Raw genomic sequence first — 21594 nt, 5'->3', positions numbered from 1 at the left:
ATTGCTACATTTTTTCTAGGAACTCTGAACACATTTCATTCTTGTGAATTCGCTTGTGCAAGATATTAAATAGAGTAATATGTTTATTTTGTTTCAAAGTCAAATGAATTTGAGAATGGTGAAACTAAAGTATTTTTCTTGGGCTTTCTGGAAAAGCCAGATTCTCAGAATTCTCTTGTGGTTAAGGACTTTATTTTATAAAGAATTAATCAGATGTCATGGAGATTTTGTTTTAGATGCTTGGTCTTTTCTGATCAAAAACATCAGACTGCCACGAAACCCACTGCAAAAAACAAGCCTAAGCTTTACTACCAAGTCTGATTCATTAATTTTCCAACATTACCTGACAAGATGGATTGTGCCATTCAGACAGCTTTTTCTTTTACTTTTTCTTACCACTTCTTTAAGAAAAAAAAGTACATTGAGGCACGCAGCATAGCTTGCCTTGGGTTTAGTTGGGTGTATGACTGTAAACTTCTCTCTTATTATAAAGGTTATATAATGGGACGTTCATTGGTTTTGAAAGGCAGACCAAACCCACCCACAGGATTTCTATTGGCCCTTTAAATGCATTGCGTGTCTTTCCCTGGGTAACCCCTGTGGTTGAGGAAGGAGTGAGTGGCTTTTTGGCTGACTGCAGGAAAGCCTCCGAAGGTTCCAGCTGATCTCATCTGGGCTGGGGTCAGAAACAGCTAGGAATCGAAAAGTGCATATATGAGGATGGTTTTCCCTTGATGTTGCAATCTTTAACATGTTTTTGTGTTTAGTTTCTGGAGTTGCCTAACAATATAATTTCAATTGAAGCTTAGTTTCAGCTCTTTTATTATAATATGAACTGTGGAGGAAGAGGATTTCTTTCTTTTCTTTTTTTCTATTTAAGGGCACTATCATTTTGCAGTAGAATTCAGTGATTTATATGGAAAGACAGCCTAAAACCAAAATGAGCCTAAGCTAATGCTTGATATTATTTTGAAATTGTTTTACCATAAAATTCTTACATGAAGAGATGTAACTCTGGCAGAGAATTTCAACATAGTTGCATAAATGGTGTTTCATATTACAACTTGTTCTCTGCTTGACTTCATTGAAATTAATAAAAGGACTCTTTCAGAAGGATCTGGTGAGTTAGCATCATTATTTTAAAAAAAAAGGAAAGGACTTACTCATAATGTATCCTGTGTTGCTAAGTTTTCAAAGTTAGCTATCTCGACCACACCCAAAAAACCCTTTCATAAGACTGAAATCCACTTATTCATTTATGCTGGCTTAGAATTTTCTTCCCAGTAAAATAAAAAGTAGAAGAGCTGAGATCGATGTGAAGTTTCTCTGAGATATAGGATGGTTTCATGAAGAACTAACATTTGGAAATTGAGTTGCTGCCAAATCTTGAATGTAATATGTGGTTCCTTATTCTGTGGTTAAAGAGATCCTGTAAAGCTGGGCTTTCTGATTTGGGCCTGCTGGGTGTTAAAAATATCCCAAGGTGCTTTCTGTACCCCCAAAGGGGTACCATCACCCTGCTGTAGATCTAGAAGAGAGGGTGCCAGTCCAGGTATAGCCTTCGCTTGTGTCTCAGTCATGTGGTCTCTCTGCTGCTACATTTTGGCAGCATGTAAATGAGTTAGGAATTTGTATGGCTTGAAAATTAACAAGTTTTAGTTAACCAGCCTTTTCTGGGTTGCAAACTGAGGGGGCCTGTTGTAAATGGGACTCAGCATAGCCTAGTAGCCACTCTGTTATGCAGTTACGTAGACGTGCTTTGTCCATAGAAATGTATTAATTAAAACAACATAAAGACTTCACACAGGGCCTAGCACAAAGTAGGCACTTAATAAAAGCTCATTAAATCTGAATTTATTTATGTGGCAAATATTACAGCCTTATTTGATCCACAAAGCTTTGTTCTTTTCCTTTCACTCATTCCTGTTCTCAAAACGTTTATGAACTCTTATTATATGCCAGAAACTATGAGATATTTGAGAAAAAAAATTAGTAAGTCTTCAAGAAGTATATTCTTAACTTGGAAAGGCAAGTTATTAAGTACATTAGTCATATGCTTTCTTTTGTTCTTTCTTTTTAAGTTTGGTTACAAGGTTTTGTTACCTTGCAGTTAACTTAAAACAAACAAACACAGTGACAGTCATTGCCCTTCTTTGCCCACTTCCTGTGCAGCCAGCTCTGTTCAAGGTGCTGTGAGCTGGGTCGTGGTATCATCTCCATTTTACAGAAGGCGATATGGAGCCTCACAGAAGTTGAGGAACTCGTCCAACTTCATATTCATGATTCAAACCCAGGAAATCTGGCTGCAGAGTCCATGCCCTTAGCCATTACGTAAACTGCCCCTTGGTGACTGCCTTTGTTGAGGAAAAAGAAAGGACTCTTTAAAAGTAGGAGAAAAGGGGGAAGTCAACACACCAGTGATAATATGATCTCTTTTGTGAGACATGAGTTGTTTTTTTTTTTTAATTAATGATAATTTTGGAGTTCTCTTGCTGAAATGAAGTGGCCTCTTAAGTGGGCTACATCTTTGAGAGAGACTGATCGCATATCCAGCATATCTTAGGCCATGTGTGCTCATCCCTAAAAGGAGCAGAATCTGAAAACTTTATGTTCTTTTACATTACCTCAGAGACAAAAACCAGCTCTTAAACCAGTGCTGGGTTCTGGAAACAACCTGGCTAACAGTGAAGCCTCTTCCGTCAACAGAAGGCAGAGCCACTCCTCATCTTGTGGCTCTTTTAAGCTCTCTGACATCCTCTTTCTTGCCCTTTCAACTCCATTCATTTCAAACCCTCTGATTGTTTTTTTTTATAGTCAACACTATTAAACAGTTATTCAGAGCCCCATAGCTCTTGTTTCTTCCTTCGCTTTGTCCAAGTTCCTGAGAGCTTCAGAAGGGGAGGAAGAGTTCACCCTGTTCCACATCCAGTCTTCCGCCAGCATCTCCCTGCAATGCAGGGTCTAAAGGTACAGTGAGTGAAGACGCTTCTCCAGGGAGGTCCCTGATAGTTTATTTGTTCTTATTGTGCATTTGGGTACATTTGTTTTTATTTAGTAAGATGCTCCCTTTTTTATTTCTTGGTTCATTTTTACAGGGAAGTATTCTCTTAACATTGGGAGCAGATTACACTTATTTGCTGAACAGAGTTGTTTGCACAGATGCTCGAGTTTTCACTTCAGGCAGCACTGCTTTTGGCAGTTGTAAACAAATTATCATATTTTTTTGGTAAGGTATAAAATAACACACTTTAACTCGAGGTTGAATGCATTTCCCAGTACAGTATTAGCGTTTTCTTATTCTTCATGTGATGATTTCTAAAAGATGATTTTTTAATAGAGTTGTTAGTTTTTAATCCAAGTATATCCTTCTGTCCAAATTGCCCCCACTCAGCACCCACCTATGTAGCACTTTATTGGCACTTTTGAGTCAATGCAACCTTTATATTTATTTGTAAAAAAGAATACATAAACTTCCTTCAAGACAACCAGAATCAAGCATTTCGTCCTGAGCTTTTCCTTGGCACATTAAACTGATATATTGGGAGTCAAGATCCTGTACTTGGGAAATAAAGGCAGTTCTACCCCAGGTGCATTATCATTTTTGACTAAATATTCTTGTGGCCCAGTCTCTGTGTGCTCTTTCTTTTAAACATGTCCAATCCTGACATTTTAAAATAACATTTTATAAATTTGCCAGGAAGGGAAGGTGACCATACAATTATCAGATGGTAAATTCTAATCATGGGACATTCGCATGGGTCTTTTGTAATTGAAGACAGTGCATCCATTGTAATTGAAGATAGTGCAAATGAGGACATGGGGTGGCCGGAAACAGAGGATAGAGAGGTGAACAGCTGCTCTGTGCTGTGTTCCCTCCACCCCGACCAATGCCTGCAGCTGGAATCAGTTCTAGATCTTACCCTCGATGTTTGGGGACCTTGAGGGTTTGGGAAGCCAGTTTAGGCCTTGCAGGCAACTCTCGATTAGTGTTTTTCTAGGTTTTCACTTTCTGACTTCTGGAGAAAGGAATGCCACTTGTCGGAGAGGGAGTAGGAATGAATCTTGAGAATAAGAGTATGGTTTTGGAAGTGGAGTTGGGGTGGGTATGTATAAAAGAGGGAGAAGCAGAGGAATAGACGCAAATGGGGGAGAAACTTTGGGGAGGAAGACAGTGGAGAGGAAGAGACAACTTTCTCCCCACTTGCTCCTCCCTGTTTGACAATCTGGTTGTTTCCGCTTTCTCCCTTAGCTTCCTCTTTTCCCTGCCCCTTCGATGGCACTGCCCTCCAAGACTTGTTCTCTCCTCCTTCTCCCTCATCTGTTTGTGTCCTCTCAATCCCCTGTCTCCAGCCCACTCATCCACCTCCATCAGCTTCCTGTTAGTGGCCCTGCCCCACTTTGCAGAGGGGTCCACCTGGGAGTGCCATGGTCACAGCCAGGCTGGTGCAGCTGGAATCACTTAGGATCTGTTTTCTTAGAATCAGCCTTGACAACCCAGCAAGCATAACCAGCCTTTCAGGTTCCCTTCAACTCGGAATGAAACCCTGTGCTCATCTTTGTCCATCTTCCAGTAAGCTTGGACCGTCTCCAGATCTGAGACACAAGATAGGAGAGGACCTGCCATGTCCTAGACATTATGTGGGGTTCTCGTTAACGGCATCCTCATTGGTCGTGTGGAGAACAGTGAGGGAGCTTGGGGGTTTTCCCGCATCTGTGCTGCTCAGACAGGGCAAGTCACACAGCTGACAAGCAGCTGACCTGGATGCCAGTTCAGTCTCTGCGCCTCCAGAGCTGGTGCTTTGCTGCTGGCTGAATAACTGGTCAAAGGTTTACTTACTCTATTTAGAATTCAGGAAAGCTTTTATTAACATCTTTTAAACTGTAGCATTAACTCTTGGTGTTGAATGATGTCTACACAAATAGATTGCAATTAATATTAAGAATCAGAAAGTCTTTTACTGGGCTCATAAAACTTCTTTAGTATTTGCAAATCAGGTTAAGTTTTAATTAGAATTTCTTGATATTCAATCCTTTTTAAAATTACTTTTCTAAGTATGCAAATGTTTATGTCATAGAAAATTGAAATAATACAAAAGACAAAAGATAAAAATCACCTCTAGTCGCACCACATAGTAATAGCTTCTATATTTCCATAGTCTTTTTTCTTATAAAACATATCCTTGCAAGATTGGGATCAGTTTTGTGTTCTGATTATTTCCCTTACTATAGTGTGAGTTCATAAAGTATCTGAAAATATGATTTTAAATTGATATCTAATAATACATTTATGTAGCATGATTTTCTTCTTTGAGTCATTACTCTCTATTAATATTCACTCACGAGTAGTCTATCAGTGGATGATAATTGATATTATCAGTTTAATAGTTTAAAAGTAATATCTTTTTCTTTGCACTGAGTCTGAAATATCAAAAATTTACCATTTTCAGGTCATTTCTTTGTTGTTTTTAATTTACATATTAGAAAGATTAATAGTATATTTTTCAAGTAGAAGTTGTTTTCTAAAAATTATTTCAGTAGTTGAAACAAGTAATTGGTGTTTCATTTTGGTAAAAATTTACTCATTTTGAAAATGTTTTGATACATTTATTCAACCAGCAGACTTTTATTAAATCCCTCCCAGTACAAGGTGCTAGTTGCTGAGAAGAAGCATGCTTTCTGCCTTCAAGAAGCTTGTAATTCACACAGGTAACATATGTAAGCATAATTTTATATTTAATACAAATATAATAGTAATATAACAGAAATAAATACAAAAATAAAGCTGTAAGCAGTGTGCATGGAGAACATGAAGGAAAAGCGGTTAATTCTGGTTGGTAGAAGACTTCCTGGAAGAGTTGACATTTGAGCTGGGCCTTGAGGCGTGGGTAGAATTTCATTTGAGATGGCAGTTGAAGGACCTGTGAAGCAAGGGCATAAAACGTAGAACCACAGAGGCCTGAGAGCACGTGTCACATTTGAGGAAGTCACGTCTCCTAGGTGGGCTGGTGTTTTATGTGCCAGAGTCGTGGGGTCTGGTGTAATGGGAGTGAGACAGAGAGCAGTAGTAGCATCAAGGCTAGAGCAAGAAGGGATCAAACAGTTGATGATCAGTTAGTGTGTGTCTGGAGGCTCAGATGGTAACACGTCTGCCTGCAATGCGGGAGACCTGGGTGTAGTCCCTGGGTCAGGAACATCCCCTGGAGAAGGAAATGGCAACCCACTCCAGAATTCTTGCCTGGAAAATTCCATGGATGGAGGATCCTGGTAGGCTACAGTCCATGGGATCACAAAGAGTCGGACATGACTGAGCAACTTCCCTGGTAGTGTGTGTCTGACTGTGCTACGTTCCTTCTCATTCATAGATGGTCTCATTTGATTTATGTAACAATTTTGTGAGCTATTAATATCACCACTTTGGAAGATGGAAATAAAAAGCTCAAGAAGCCTAAGTGATTTCCCCCAAAATCACAAAGCTTTATCAGAGGCAGGACCAAAACTCAAACCTAGGCCTGAAGGTCATGCTTTTTCCCCACTACAAGTGTAGAGAGTCATAAAAACCACTTTCCAGTGTTTGGATTATTGTGTAGGTAGTGCCTTTGTTTTTTTTTTTGAATGGAGTGTGGTTGCTTTACTATGTTGTGTTAGTTTCTACTGTACAGCAAAGTGCCTCAGCCATACATGCACATGTGTCCCATCTTTTTTGGATTTCCTTCCCACTCAAGTCACCACAGAGCACCAAGCAGAGTTCCCTGTGCTATTCAGTAGGTTCTCACTAGTTATCTCTTCTCTACATAGTGCCAATAGTGTGTGTGTGTCAAGCCCAATCTTCCAGTTCATCCCACCACCACCCCCCTTGCCCCTTTGATATCTTTTTTTGTATGAGTGATGTTATCTGACTAATGAAGGTACTTCTAGTGGCAGAGCAAAGAGGAATTGAAAAAGGATATTGCAAGAAGTGAGACAAGATGGAAGACTCTTGCAGAAATCCAAGCAGGACATGGAGAAACTGAGCTACTGCAGAAGTGGTAGGAATGGAAGAGAAAGAGGTGGAAGAGGCGTAGAATGGAAGCCCTTAGTAGACTGATGATCTGAAGGCAGTTAGGAGGTCTAGATTAGTCGTCTCGACTTTTTAAAAATCACGTACTCTTTTTTTTGTTTGTTTTACTTTAAACAAAATCCCATGTATTTGAAAATTAAATTTCCAGTTTTAGATGATGGTTATATAGCTGTGTCTAAGAAGCCGTAACAAGGAAACTTAGAAAGTATTTGTAATAGAATAAAAATGAAAAGAGAATTTACCAGAATTTGTTGCATACAGCTGAAGCTGCTTAATGCAATTAAATACAATGTGGAGTCTTGAATATAGTTTGAAAGCTAATAATAGTCACTAGCATAAAATTTGGAGAAGGCAATGGCACCCCACTCCAGTACTCTCGCCTGGAAACTCCCATGGACAGAGAAGCCTGGTAGGCTGCAGTCCATGGGGTCGCTAAGAGTCGGACACGAGACACGACTGAGCGACTTCACTTTTACTTTTCACTTTCATGCATTGGAGAAGGAAATGGCAACCCACTCCAGTGTTCTTGCCTGGAGAATCCCAGGGACGGGGGAGCCTGGTGGGCTGCCGTCTGTGGGGTCGCACAGAGTTGGACACGACTGAAGCGACTTAGCAGCAGCAGCAGCATAAAATTTTATGAAATTTGAGCAAAATCTGTACTTTAGTTAATGATACTGTATGACTTGTTAATTTCCTGGTTTTTTTACAACATAATATTTCTTTATATTCTCAGAATTGAATTAGTTTCACTCCTCATTCAGAAAGAACTTTTATAATCACTAAGATTATAAATTTTCTAGACATTTAGCAGTAATGCTAGATGCCAAAATACATGAAGCTATATAAAAGTTTTGAGTGAATATAAATTAGAAAGAAGTCTAGCATTCTGTTCATGAGAAGTCAAACAAGTGGACTCAAAATGTCATAATTTTTTTAGTTAGGCAAAAATTCATACATTTTCTAAAATATGCATATTATACATACTGTATACATGCTGCTGCTGCTAAGTCGCGTCAGTCGTGTCCGACTCTGTGCGACCCCATAACGGCAGCCACCAGGCTCCCCGTCCCTGGGATTCTCCAGGCAAGAACACTGGAGTGGGTTGCCATTTCCTTCTCCAATGCTTGAAAGTGACAAGTGAAAGTCAAGTCGCTCAGTCATGTCCGACTCTTCACGACCCCATGGACTGCAGCCTACAAGGCTCCTCCGTCCATGGGATTTTCCAGGCAAGCGTACTGGAGTGGGGTGCCATTGTCTTCTCTGTACTATATACATATATGTATACAAAAGCTTTTTAACTTGGCTTGGTAAAGGCTTAAGAAAGAACAACAATAACAAAAAGAGACAGAGAAATTGGAAGACATAAACTAAGTGAAATGGGAGCACTGAATATGAAATAGAAAAAGTAAAAATCACATACCCTTAATAAATACTTTTGAGCATGAATCCAATATGAAAGTTTTCGTATTTAATTCCTTATCCTGTGGATTTTTCCTGTGAATACTCATTATAGGGATTACTGGAATTAATGAAGAAGAATGGGTGTTCTGGGAGGTTGGCAGGAAAAAAGAGTAGAATTGAATTAGAGTTGGTTTTGGACATGATGGGTCCAGGATACCTAAAGCAGTGCAGTCATTTGAAGATGCTTCATACAAAGTTGGAAGTGAGTCCTAAAGATTGTAGAAGGAAAACGATACCAAGCTTATGTTGGTTGTTTTAATGTTTTATCATTTGATTCTCAACTAAATATTTACAGCATTTTGAAAATGTTATACTTGGCGGTCTAAATTAAAGAGTGAATATTCTTAAAATAAATCTTTTGTATAGCCTAAAACATGAAAGTCTTTTAGATTGTAGTTCATTCACCTGTTTAGACGTCTTAGAATATTCAGAGGTATCAGCCCTAAACAGGTCTTCCAAAGCAAGAGATTCTCCAAAGCTCAGAGTGTCTTACAAATGGCTTGTTTTTCAGTGACTTTCTCAAAACTATAATTTTCATTTCCTTCTGGCCAACCCTCCGTTACTGAGTTAATACCTATAAAACCTAACCCAGAATACTTTCAATTTACTGAGACCCTACAATTATATGATTAAAGGCACAAATGCTGGTTGATGTTTTTGGTTTGGTTCAGTTCAGTTTGATTTTATTTTAATTAAGGGTACTTCAGCCCACAAAATCTTTTATCTTGATATTCAAACCATGTTTCCCTTTGGGGAAGTAGGGATGAGAAACAGCTGTAGTTCCTCTATATTTCATGAAGTTCAATTAACTTTCTTCCTTTTGTCTATTTTCTGTTCAGTGTCAGTATCCGTATCCTTGATGAATATTTATTGAATGCCCAAGGAATAGTAGCAGTGTTGTAAGCTGAGCACATGTTGATGTGGAAAAGCACCTTTTCTCTTTTATTGCTTACTGGATAAAAGGCCCAAAGAACTATGTCAGGTTCACAAAATGAGTCTTTCGTGCAAAATAGATTCTCAGAACAAGTACCTGAAAATGGAAACCTTCCTATTGGACAAAATGACAAAGCAAAATCAAATCTACAGGTCCCTGTAATCTTGCCCCTCTCTTTCTTCGACGGCAGGGGGCAGCGGCATAAGATATGAATGGTTGCTACCCTTTCTGTTCCCTGCGCCCTGTACACAGCAGCCACAGCTGGCTGCGTGGACAGCAAACTTTTGAGGCTGAAATAGAAGATCAAGGCCTTGAACAAAATCACAGATTAGATCAGTGGTTGATAAAAATTACAGTATCTGATTTTACATCTAACACATATTGGCCTGATCTCTTGTTTTTAGGTCTTCCAGAGATTTGAGGAAACAAATATCTGGGACTGTTAGTCATAGAGTAAACCTCATGGTCTCAGGATGTTTACAGTTGTCTCACAGGTAGTAGCAGGATGAGCCAGTAGACAGGAAGTGCTGTGCCGCATAGTAAAGAGGTAGTAAATGTGAACGAATGATTGCCGACATCCCTTCAGGAAAACAACTTGTTTTGGTAGCTTTTCAGTGAGTTCACAGTCTGTCGCTGCCGTGTCTTTGGCCAGCGTGCAACAGTACAATAATTCCAAGAGCAAAAAGTCTCTTAAGACTTTGTTCTGGTTCTGCCATTTTAGTATTATGAGTACTCAGAGACTGACCTCTTTCAGACCTTTCTCATTCCCTGAAACAGTCTATATTTCTTTTTGTGTTGCCGCAGAACTCCAATCATACTCATCCTGACACTTTTGTACACTGTAGGTCACACCCAGTAGTGAATAATGAGATGTTGTAAGCAGCAATCCAGTTGTAAAAGGTTGTGACCAGCATTTTATTAAAAAAAGAAAAGATACAGAATAGGGTAGATTAGAAAATACCACAGAGTGAATCATGTATAGAAAGAGTTGTGTTTCATAAAACTTCTGTTTCACTTAAACTTGTTTGTTTATCCTGGGTTGCAGTATACAATGTATTTCTTACTTTAGGTCATAATTAAACATTTTTTTCTTGAAAAACACTTTGTTGTAGTATAAACCATATCACCATGTAATTGTTTTATAAATCCGTCCCCTCTGCTAGACTATGCACCTCTTGAAAAAAGGAATCACATTTTCTTTGTCTCTTAATTTCTAATAGCTAGAATAGATTTGCCTAACACAGGTGTTTAGTAAGTGTTTGTGGAATGAATGAAAGAACTGAAATCTACTTAACTTCTCTGAACCTCATGTTTTTCCTAAATTAGAATGTCACCCACCAGATCTCACAGTGTTCATGTGTAGAGTGGTTGAGATATGAATGTGAAAGTGCTTTATTGTAAGGATGATGTGCAGAATAAGGATTATCATCCAGCATAAATTTTGTTATTGTTGCTGGGCAGATGAGCTTCAGAAACTCTTAAACCCTTAAATCAGTGTTCTAAAGATGACTTATTTATTGCAGTACTATTAATAGTACTGTATTATCCCTTTTTAGGTTACAAGTTAGGAGACAGTCTTGAAAAATTAAGTATGTGCTTTTTCTTTTTCATTTTTACATTTTAAATTATGGAACAGTTAATTATAGAACATACAAAGTAGACACAGTATAAGATGGACTGCTGTGTACTCAGCTCCACCTTCTACCAACAGGTAGCAACTCAGAGCCAAGTTTCATCTGTGTCCTCTCCTATCTCCTGCTTCCTTACTGTGAAGCGTTTCTTTTCTTCTCTCCCACTCTTCTCTATCCCCTGACCCTCTTCCCTCTTTTGCTTACCTTTCCAAGTATGTAGAAATATTCTTAACATTCTTTTAAGATAGAATCACTAGTGCCAAGCAAGGTAGGCTGGGAATTTAGACTAAAGTAATACAATGCTGTGTGTGAATGAGCTATTCTATGACAGGAACTAGCAGGTAAACAAGATATTTTATTTCCCAAGATTTTCATATGATGGTGACCAACTCCATTGCAAAACAATGATCACATTCCAGAGTCGTAAGTAGCTCTGGAGGCTTAGTTACACAATCACCAACTCTGTCATCTTCCTCAGAAATGTGACCTTACAGAAAAGTAAAGAGTCTGAAGTATGACAGGTCACTTTTTAAGCTTTTTGAAGTTTGTTTTCTATCATGTAAGAATCGTCAAGCTTTTGACCTCTAGCTAGGCAAGAAAAGTATCTGACTGAAACTTTTGAAATACTGTAAAACTATAATAAACTCCACTTTAAGACTATAGCCCCAGGCTGTAATATGTCACTCAGAAGTTAAAATCTACTTGGAAGAAAAAATTTTTAAGTATCACTTGTATTATGAATTTATAGTAATCTTTTTTTGATTCTCATAATTTTGTGATTTGGGCCTTAATGTGATAAATATATAGATCCAAACAATTTGAAACCCTAAAGATACTTAATTCTGCCAAATTTTACTTATTTAGAATTTTTCTTCCTTAAAGTCAAATGTAGAGACATTTTTGATTTTGAACAAGGTATTGCTAAGTTTTACCCACTGCAACAATTGAATAGTCCAAAACTGTGCATTTCTCAACCAATTGTTATTAATCTAACACTGCAAATTACCAGGGGTCTTTCTCCTTTGATCTCATTCTGCACAAACTACTCCATTTGACGAGTAGTGTCTTGTATTGACTTCTATTTCCTATCAACCCAATTATAAACTCAATATTGATGACATTTCACCATTTTAGACCTTGACTTTATGTCCATTTAATCCTGCCTCTCAGTGTAAACTGGAGTTAACTTTAGCCAGGTGAATGCACTTCTTCATGGCCTCTCTGGGTGCCACTCTAACTCTTTCCCTGCTGTCTGATCACAGCACAACTCTTGTTCATTAAGGCCACTTCCCCCCATTCCTCTTCTCTAACTTATGTTCTGCCAATCCTGCAGGATCCATTTCAAGTCCTACCTTTTCAAATAAGCCTTCCCCAGTAATATCTGTCTTCCTGGCTATTTTTATTTTTTGAGGGAAGAAGTATGACTTTATTCGGAAAGCTGACAGACTGAGAAGATGGCAGACTAATGTCTCAAAATAACCATTTTATTGGGATCTGGTTTCTGGCTGTTTTTAGTTCTTGATTTCCTGTGTCAGGTATGTTTGCCTTTGAATATAATTTGAAAATTTCCCCCTAACTATAAAAGTAATATACGCTTCATGTAAAATTATTTCATAGGATATTTGAAAGTGAAAAGATTGCTCCTGGCTTCCCAATTCCAATCTGCAGAGATAACCACCATTATGTGTCTTTACTGTCATATTTCTGCATATAAGCAATATATATTCTTGCATATAAGCAAGAATATACATGGCACACAGTACACACATACATGTTTATCCACATGGAGATAGCTATAGATTTAGATATATTTTACACACATACACCATCTTATAACTTTCTTTTTCCATCTGATGATGTATCTTGGAAATTTGTCCATGTCAGTGAATATAAGTGATTTCCTTTAAACATGTCTCTTTATTATGTTAAAATGTTGTATACATATATATCTCATCTTCCTTCGCAGAAGGAAAATGGAAACTCTTCAAGGGCAGGATAATTACATATTCCTTCTCTTTTCCATTCGCTTATTCTTTAGTCCTTGTGCATTTATTGCGTGTTTCACACTTTATGCTGTGGGAAATCAAAGATGTTTACTTCTCATAATCCCTAAGGGGTCAGGATCTAGTAGATAAGAATCTATATTTATTTTTAGAACTGTAACACAGGAAGAAATTGAGAAGTGTCACCAATTTTTGTTACTGGAAATATGGCTGATTAAGTTATTTGAACAATTTTCTTGCTGAAAATTATTGAAGTTGTTGAATATGTACAAGAAAACATCCTCAGAGGAGCGAAGTCCTGAAACTCTTAAGGAACTGTAAGGAAAAACAAGAATTCAGAGAAGCTTAGACAGAAAAAGCTTTTGACAAAATTCAGCACCTATTTATGATAAAAACCCTCCAGAAAGTGGGCATAGAGGTGCATATTTCCAACATAATAAAGGCCATGTATGACAAACCTACAGCTAGCATCATACTCCATGGTGAAAAGCTGAAAGCATTCCCTCTAAGATCAGGAACAAGACAAGGATGTCCACTCTCACCACTTTTGTTCAACATAGTTTTGGAAGTCCTAGCTACAGCAGTCAGAGAAGAAAAAGAAGGGAATCCAAATTGGAAAAGAAGAAGTTAAGCTGTCACTGTTTACAGATGACATTATACATAGAAGATCCTAAAGCTGCTACCAGGAAACTGCTAGTACTCATCAGCGAACTTGGTAAAGTTGCAGGTTCCAAAATTAATACACAGAAATCTGTTGCATTTCTATACATTAACAACAAAAGATCAGAAAGAGAAATTCAAGAAGCAGTTCCACTTACCATTGCATCAAAAGGAATGAAAATTCAGAACTAACGCTGCTTTTCCCTTGAGGGCATTTGCTGCTGCTAAGTCACTTCAGTCGTGTCCGACCCTATGTGACCCCATAGACGGCAGCCCACCAGGCTCCCCCGTCCCTGGGATTCTCCAGGCAAGAACACTGGAGTGGGTTGCCATTTCCTTCTCCAATGCATGAAAGTGAAAAGTGAAAGGGAAGTCACTCAGTCGTGTCCGACTCTTAGCGACCCCATGGACTGCAGCCTACCAGGCTCCTCCGTCCATGGGATTTGCCAAGCAAGAGTACTGGAGTGGGGTGCCATTGCCTTCTCCTGCAGGCAAATTTGGACTTTGCCTGCATTGGGTAGTAACACTACATAGAAAGCTAGTAAATGATTAATATTAAGATTAGCATAGTGATTTGGGGGTGGTGCAGAGTTTCTGGGGTACTCAGAATCCTCTGTTTATGGACCTAGTGGGAGCTCAGTAGGGCAATTTATTTTCTAAACAAGGCATTTTTGTTTTGTGTACTTTTCTGTGTACGTGTTAAAATTTAAAACAAAAAGTTAGATGTGAGATAACGATAATATCTCACACATATGTGCATTATATAAATGTATATGTGCATGTGTGTCTATGTTCTATGAATAGAATGTGTAATATATAAATTCCACGTATTGATAAGATACAGAAATTTTAAAATACATGTGTTTGGGAATGCAGAAGTTTATGTGTGTTTCATATACACAAAAAAAGATGTGAAAGAGTATTCAACTACTGAGGACAGCCTTATTTTAAAAAACAGATTAAAAAGGATGGCTTCTGTTTCTGCCCTTAGATTAAAAAAAGTGTTCTTCCACCAGGTTCCATACCATTTGGCACAGTACCTTTTTTTTTTGTTTAAATGTCTTGTTCCTTTGCTAGACTGTAAGCTCTTAAAGGGAACAAGACAATTTTTATCTTTATATTTCTTGTATCTAATTAATCCTCATATATAGGATAGGGTCTATAAATGCTAGTAAAAAATGAATGAATAAATGTACCTTTAAAAGAATTTAGGACTGTAGGTATCCAGTAGATACACTGTCTCTTTAGAGTCTCTCTTTATGCTTTTGAGTATTATTTTGTATCTGGCACAGCAGTGGGAGTAAAGTTGGCACAGTGAATACAGGTTGATTTGAATTTAACTGACACTTTGTGGAACCTGTAGGCAAATGTGGAGTCCACCATGTGGTGCCCCTCTTGATCCCAGAAAGCAGAAAAATGCAAATACTCTCTGAAAATTAAACTAAGAAATGAACGTCTAAGTGATTAAAGTCAAGAAAGGCAACATGATCTTACGAGACATAAGGACCCTGGGCACAGAGATTTGATTAACCTGATTGATGGTACTGACATCTTTAAAATACACAAACATAGAAGAATGCTCAGGAGAGCATTTTCTCTCTCTCCAAAACAGAAGAAAAGAAAAACTCTTAATGAAATTGTCACGATACCTAACAAAGCACTGTCTGACCAATAGCACCTGCCAGGTGGAGGAAAGCATCCAACCTGTGGTGGCAGGTGGATAGCCCTGTGGTACAGAGCTGCAGAGCCTCATGCCATTCTGCACTGGAATCCTGTGTAATTAACTCCACTTGTTCTGCTTCTGTGTGCACCAAGCTTCCCTCTGGTGATTTGCCTTCCCAAGGAGATAATGCACTATCAGGCTGATGCAGAGTCATCACTATCAGACTGATGCAGAGTCAGTATGCCTGATTCTTCTGTTGTTCACTGTAAATAATAAAGTCGCCTTCTTTTTTTTTGTATACATCAGTGTCTTGTGAGTTTTGTTAGCATGAGTCTGCATTCCTGGGTCCAGTCAGTGAGATCGGGTATCAGAGTCTGCAAGGCTCATCAAGGTAAATACTACCTTGTGGGCATCCGTTGGAGCGGACTGCTGGATTTCCCAGGTGATGCCCATCTGTGTCATCTTGTTCCATGTTCCCTTTCCATTCCACACTTCACCAGAAAAGGTCTTCCCAGAAGTAGTATGTTAGGACATCTTAATAATGTGTGCATTTTAGCTGAAGAGTACCAAATAATACTGTATCAATGATAATAGACCCTTATCCTCTGGGTGAGTATTATTGGTTTGGTGAATTTCACACCCATTTGGGTAAATGGAATGTATGATGTTATGTAGATGCCACATGCTGAGAACCCCCAACAACTCATTTCCAGTTCTGGCTTCACAGCCCCTTGTGGCTTCACTTCTGGCTCCCATCTCATTGTCAGCATCGATCCTGGTGTCATACTCAAGTCACTTCCTAACCTGGGTCTCTCTTGCAGCAGTGAAACCCAAAGAAGATGGAGGACACAATGAGTTCGACAAGATTAAGGATAAGGATGGAAGTAGAGCAGGCAATGAACGAGGTTATAGAATTTTTTTTTCTTCCACTCTCATCTTTCTCTTTCCTCCAAACAGTCCCAGTAGCATTTGAAAGGGTTTCAAAATTCCACACACTGCTATGGAAAAAATAAAGCACAAGTTCTCAACGCCATGTTCTGCTTACCTGTAACGGAATGTAAACCAGATTTCAATAAATCATTAACAGCAGTACCTTGTCAAAAAGGATATCAGAGTAGATAACAGGGCAAAACTCACTACAACTCTCAAGTGTATCCTGGAATTTTTTAAAAATTGATTCTTGTATTACATAAGTACACTATCAGGTGGGACTTTGGTAAATGGAAATTTTTCCTCTTTCTCTCCTATTCCTCCCCTGTCACTCCAACTTCCAGCCAGAATAATTGATCACTACATTTCACTATAAATTTAGCAAGAAGGTACCTAGAGCAATCCTCAGTTATCAATTTGATTTAAAATCTATATTTTATTGGTAGATTAAGACAAAAAGATCTCAAATAGGACAGAAAAATATAGAATCTTTAAGACTTACTTGGTTCTTTAAAACTATTGTTTTGGCAATCACAATTTTGTCTATTTTATACAGTGGAGTTCTGCCGCAAAATAAGGCACATGTAAAATTCATGAGACTGCTATCTCTGTATATCAGAGTTATTCTTGTAGACTGATGTTAAATGAATACTATGGGAATGAATTGCTTTATAGGTTTGTGGGCCATTCCTGATTATTTAGATGCTGTTTAACCAGTCAGTAAATTTTTCAGGCTTTTTGACCAGATTTACCATCCTCTGGCTTTTATTTCCTTTGGATAAAAGATGAGGAGGAGGAGGAAAGGGTCCATTTTTCATTCCCATGTGAACAGGATGTGTTTCACAGCCAGAGACAGCCTGAATGTAAGTAAGACAGTAGCTATACTGAGGACCCGACAGGAGGTCCATAGTGGAAGTTAGCCTGGGTAGCATCAAAACTCTCAAAGCCAAGCCTGTCCCCACCTCTGAAGTACTTGTCCTACTTTAGTGAATCAGTAACAGAATCTTAGGATACAGAAGTTAGCATCTTCTAAAGCAAACCGGGCTGTATAATATGCTACATTCTATATGGAAATAACCTCCCCTCTGCCAAAAAAGAAAGAAAAATCATGTTTCCTAGTTTCATTAAATGTTTAATTAGTGAGTAGAGGCTAACCATGGTCAACATTTATTTTAAAAAAACCACAACTCTCAAAACTGCCTGTATTTTTTCAGAATTTAAGTATATTTCCTTACTTTACCAAAGTACATGGTATCTTGTCAAGATTCTTGCAAATAAAGAAGTACATAAAGTTTACCCTAAGCAAAGACAAAGGAATAGAGTGAGCCAGAGAAAGATTAAGCTGAAAAGTAATGAGCATGTGACTTACTCTTCTCCCTGTGTCTCTTTTCTCACGAGCCCAGGCGAGTGCCTGCCTTTTTTCCTTCTTTCCTTCTGTCAAAGGTCAGTGTCGAGACAGAGATTCACTGGACAGAACTGAAAAGACAACTAGACTGGTGAGACAGAATTACGCTGAAGTTGGGCAGCATTTCAGCAAGCTGAAGATGCAGTTTTCCAAACTATACAGATATCTTCAGACTTGGGACATCCTTTGTAAAGCCCTAACCTTTCACAGGCCGGCTACATAAGGAGCCTATATGAAATGACAGAGTAGACCAAATTTCCCTTTCATTCTCTGTTCTGTCTTTCTAAATTCTTTTTCTGGCATCGTCTGGTTTTCTTCAGTCCTGCTACAGCCCTCTTAACTTTCTGACTCTTGTCCCTTTCCAATAAAAGATTTACCGTAAGGCTCGATATAATTCAGTCAGTCTCTGTGTGTGTATATTAGTGTGTCTGCGTGTTGTGTTTATGTATTTACGTTTTGTTTTTGTTCATTTGTAATACACTTTAGCAAGTTTCTGTCTAACCAAATAAACTCCAACAGGGATATATTTTTTTTAAGTTTTTAGGATTATTGACTCTTCACACAGTCTGAAAACTACTCTCAAAAAATGCTGGGTACAATTTCATGGTGTTTATGGCCTCTTAGTATTTATTTATGGATCCCACTGGGTTCAGAGTCCCTGTGATGAAATTCCAAAGTTACCTACTTCCGTGGTCACTAGTGATATTCATTCACCAGACACTCATCGAATGCCGTCTCTGTTCCAGGCAGGGCATTGAGATTCAGTGAAAAGGACATTAGCCCACCTAGCAAAATGTATAGTGTAGTTGAGGAGACAGACAAGTAAACACACAGTTGTAATACAGTATATGTACAGTAGTAGGAAAAGAACAGGGTACTTCAGAGAGCACAAAAGATGAGTGTTTAATTCAGCTTTGGGGCATCAAGAAATTCTCTTTACATTAATATCTGAGTTGTTGTTCTAAGTAGAAGAAATGCTGTGTACAAAGTCAAAAGAATTAGAGACTTATATATCTGTTGAGAAATTTAGGTTTGATTTTAAAGGACCTTAAGTTGAGGGATGGTAAGAACTAATTTATAACTGAAAAAGATAACTGACTCTAGCATGAAGAATGGGTTGGGAGAAGCAGGATTCGAGGCTGGGAGACTTCACTAGTAGTCAGTAGACAGTAATCGTGACATTAACTCAAATTCTGACAGTGCAAATGAAGAGAAGAGGATGAGTCGAAAGGGTATGAATTGGAAACCACAGCAATTAGTGATTGAATTCATTCCTTCAGCAGATATTCGTTGTGCTGCTTTGAGTTAGACGCTCTATGAGATGTGGTGGTGAACTGTACCATCTGTATCTTCAGGTCTAGTGGTCGTGACCCCCAGGCCCCTGGACTGGACAGTGTCCTCCACAGATGGAGCAAACATGTGTCTCCAACTAAAGGTTCCCAGAAAAGTGCTTCTTGAAGCTATAAATGTACCTCCTGAGATTTCAGAATGTCCCTGCAGTTGTGAATTGCTGTGTCTGATGAGAGATGCTACTGATGGAAGAATGCTTCTGCAGAAACAGTATTTGGGAGGGGCTTGAGAACCACTGATAGAGATGACAGGTGGAGCCCCAAAGTGGATGAGATTACCCAGGAAGAGTGTATAGAATGAGAGGGGAAGGGTGAGGATTGGACCTGGCAAAACAATGGAGAAAGAAGAGGAACCTGGTGAGAAAGCCAGGAGTATGTGAAGAATGCAAAGTGTGTTCCAAGATGGAGCCAGTGGAACCGAAGGGAGGAGGCACCGTGTGGCAGCAACAGTCAGCTTCAGGGCCTATCAGATAGGCCTCTGATAACCCGAGCTTACATATTAAATGTCTCAGGTTCACCACCACTTTAGCTGAAGGGAATCGTGAATCTTGACATCAACGGTGGCCAGCAATAAATAATGAGGAAATTCTATGCTATGTGAATTATATCTCAAGAAAGCTGTTACTAAGAGAATAATAATGATGAAAGAATTCACTCTTTAAATGTATTCTAACAAAATTGTTGTATTTTAAAAATGAATAAACTCTAAACATCATGTGGGGGTGGCATAGAGTGAAGTGAGGGAGAAGTTATCCATATGAAAGAAGGAGAATAAATTTGTATCCAGTTAAGTGGTAGCACTATATGCTAAAAGCAACAGAGCATCACTTTAGATATCAACAGGAAAAGGTTGTTACTCAGATTTCACAGCCAGCTGAGGCATCTTGAAAGAGCACCACAGAGATCATCATTGACAGTGAATGACTTGCAAAATATCCCAGTCATGTGCTTGCCCTGGAGGGGGGAAATTATGCAAAGACTTGCAAGAGCCAAATAAGTAGTAAGAATAAAGAACCTGATAAGGGGAAGAAATGATAGTAGGGTGGTTTTGTTTGTTTGGTTTTTTTTTAAGTGGTATGCAATTAATTGTGAATAAGAATTGTTAATATAGTACTAAGTCATAAGTCATAGGACTTCCCTGGTGGCTCAGACAATAAGGAGTCTGCCCGCAATGTGGGAGACGTGGGTTCGATCCCTGGGTGGGGAAGATCCCTGGAGAATGAAATGGCAATCCACTCCAGTATTCTTGCCTGGAAAATTCCACGGACGGATGAGCCTGGCGGGCTACAGTACATGGGATCGCAAAGAGTCGGACACGACTGAGCAACTTCACTCACTCACTCATAAGACTAATGATAAATGAGTTCTCAAAAAAGAATACTGAGACAGACTTACAGTAATGGGAATCTGTGATTATAAAATGTTTCAGTAGTTTGGCATGCAGAGGGAAGATGGAAGAGTGCAAGGAAATTTTTAAAAAATGTTATTTTCTTATTGACATTAATTAAGAAGTGACAGGATCAAGAAAGTCAAGTCAAGCAATGCTTGAGTAGAAATAGAATGAATAACTTCCTAATCAGTTGGCTAAGAATGAGGGGGAAAGCAGAGGTTTTGGAAGCATAAAAAACAGGATACAGATTAAAATTAAACCTGAACTTTTCACACAGTGACTACACTGTTCTGTTAAAAGGCAAGGATTTGACTTTTTTTTTTAATCTAACCATAATATTATCCTGAGACACACCTTTAAAAGAAAAAAAAAAAGAAAGAGGTTTGTAACCATAGATGCAAAGGGAATTTTTTTTAATGGATTTGAAAAGAGTAATATGTTTAAGATTACAACAATGAATTAAATCTGCAAAATGAATGGCCAAAAGTAGATTTAAAGCAAAAATAACCAAAATGGACTCAGAATGGTCAAAACTGTGAATGACACAAAAATAAGATTAAAAGAAAGGTCCTTTCATTCCCAAACATAAAAATCCTAGACATATTAATTGTTAAATTTTGTCTGATCTTAAAGGAATGGATATTTTCTGTATTAGCTAATCTGTTCTACACCTTGGGAAAATTGGGACCATTTCCTAGTTTATTTTAAGAAACTTGGGTGACTTATGACCAAATTCCATGTTTTGTCTTTTCTTTAAAAGTTAAGAACACTTTCACATAAATCTACACTTATGAAATCTTAAGTCAAATATTAGCAAGTAAAATCTTCCAGCATATTGAAAGAATTGTACCTATGATAAATTTGCGTTTGTTTCAATAATGTACCTTTTATCATTAGAAAATCCATTAAACCTGTTGAAGCTGGGAGAGGAAACCTCTTCCAGCCATTTATTTCTATCACCAAGGCATTACTCTGGTGATTCAGTGACTAACCAATGTAATCAAGCCACTTTTTCCACTGAGAAAACAATAAGAAATAGACAAATACTGTAATAAGCACATGTGAAATTTTTTTTTCTTCTAATTTTATTTTATTTTTAAACTTTACATAA

The 21594-nt window shown here is 38.2% G+C and overlaps 1 protein-coding gene across 7 annotated transcripts in view; it reads left to right on the top strand.

The window, feature by feature from the left end:
• Positions 1-21594, top strand: part of NSMCE2 (NSE2 (MMS21) homolog, SMC5-SMC6 complex SUMO ligase) — a 237704-nt gene that overhangs the window by 107424 nt on the left and 108686 nt on the right. For 5 of the 7 annotated variants that reach the window (XM_061438628.1, XM_061438630.1, XM_061438631.1 and 2 more), the window contains one exon: positions 16231-16314. The exons of 1 other annotated variant lie outside the window; for it this stretch is intronic. In XM_061438628.1, coding sequence (XP_061294612.1) covers positions 16231-16314 — 84 coding nt within the window. The remainder of the gene's footprint in view (positions 1-16230; positions 16315-21594) is intronic. One more of the 7 variants, XM_061438633.1, reaches the window with a different exon arrangement.

Source organism: Bos javanicus, chromosome 14 (genome assembly GCF_032452875.1).
Source record: "Bos javanicus breed banteng chromosome 14, ARS-OSU_banteng_1.0, whole genome shotgun sequence".
NCBI classification, from domain to species: Eukaryota; Metazoa; Chordata; class Mammalia; order Artiodactyla; family Bovidae; genus Bos; species Bos javanicus.
Note: the sequence above shows the minus strand (reverse complement) of the source record. Positions and strands in the feature narration are given on the sequence as shown.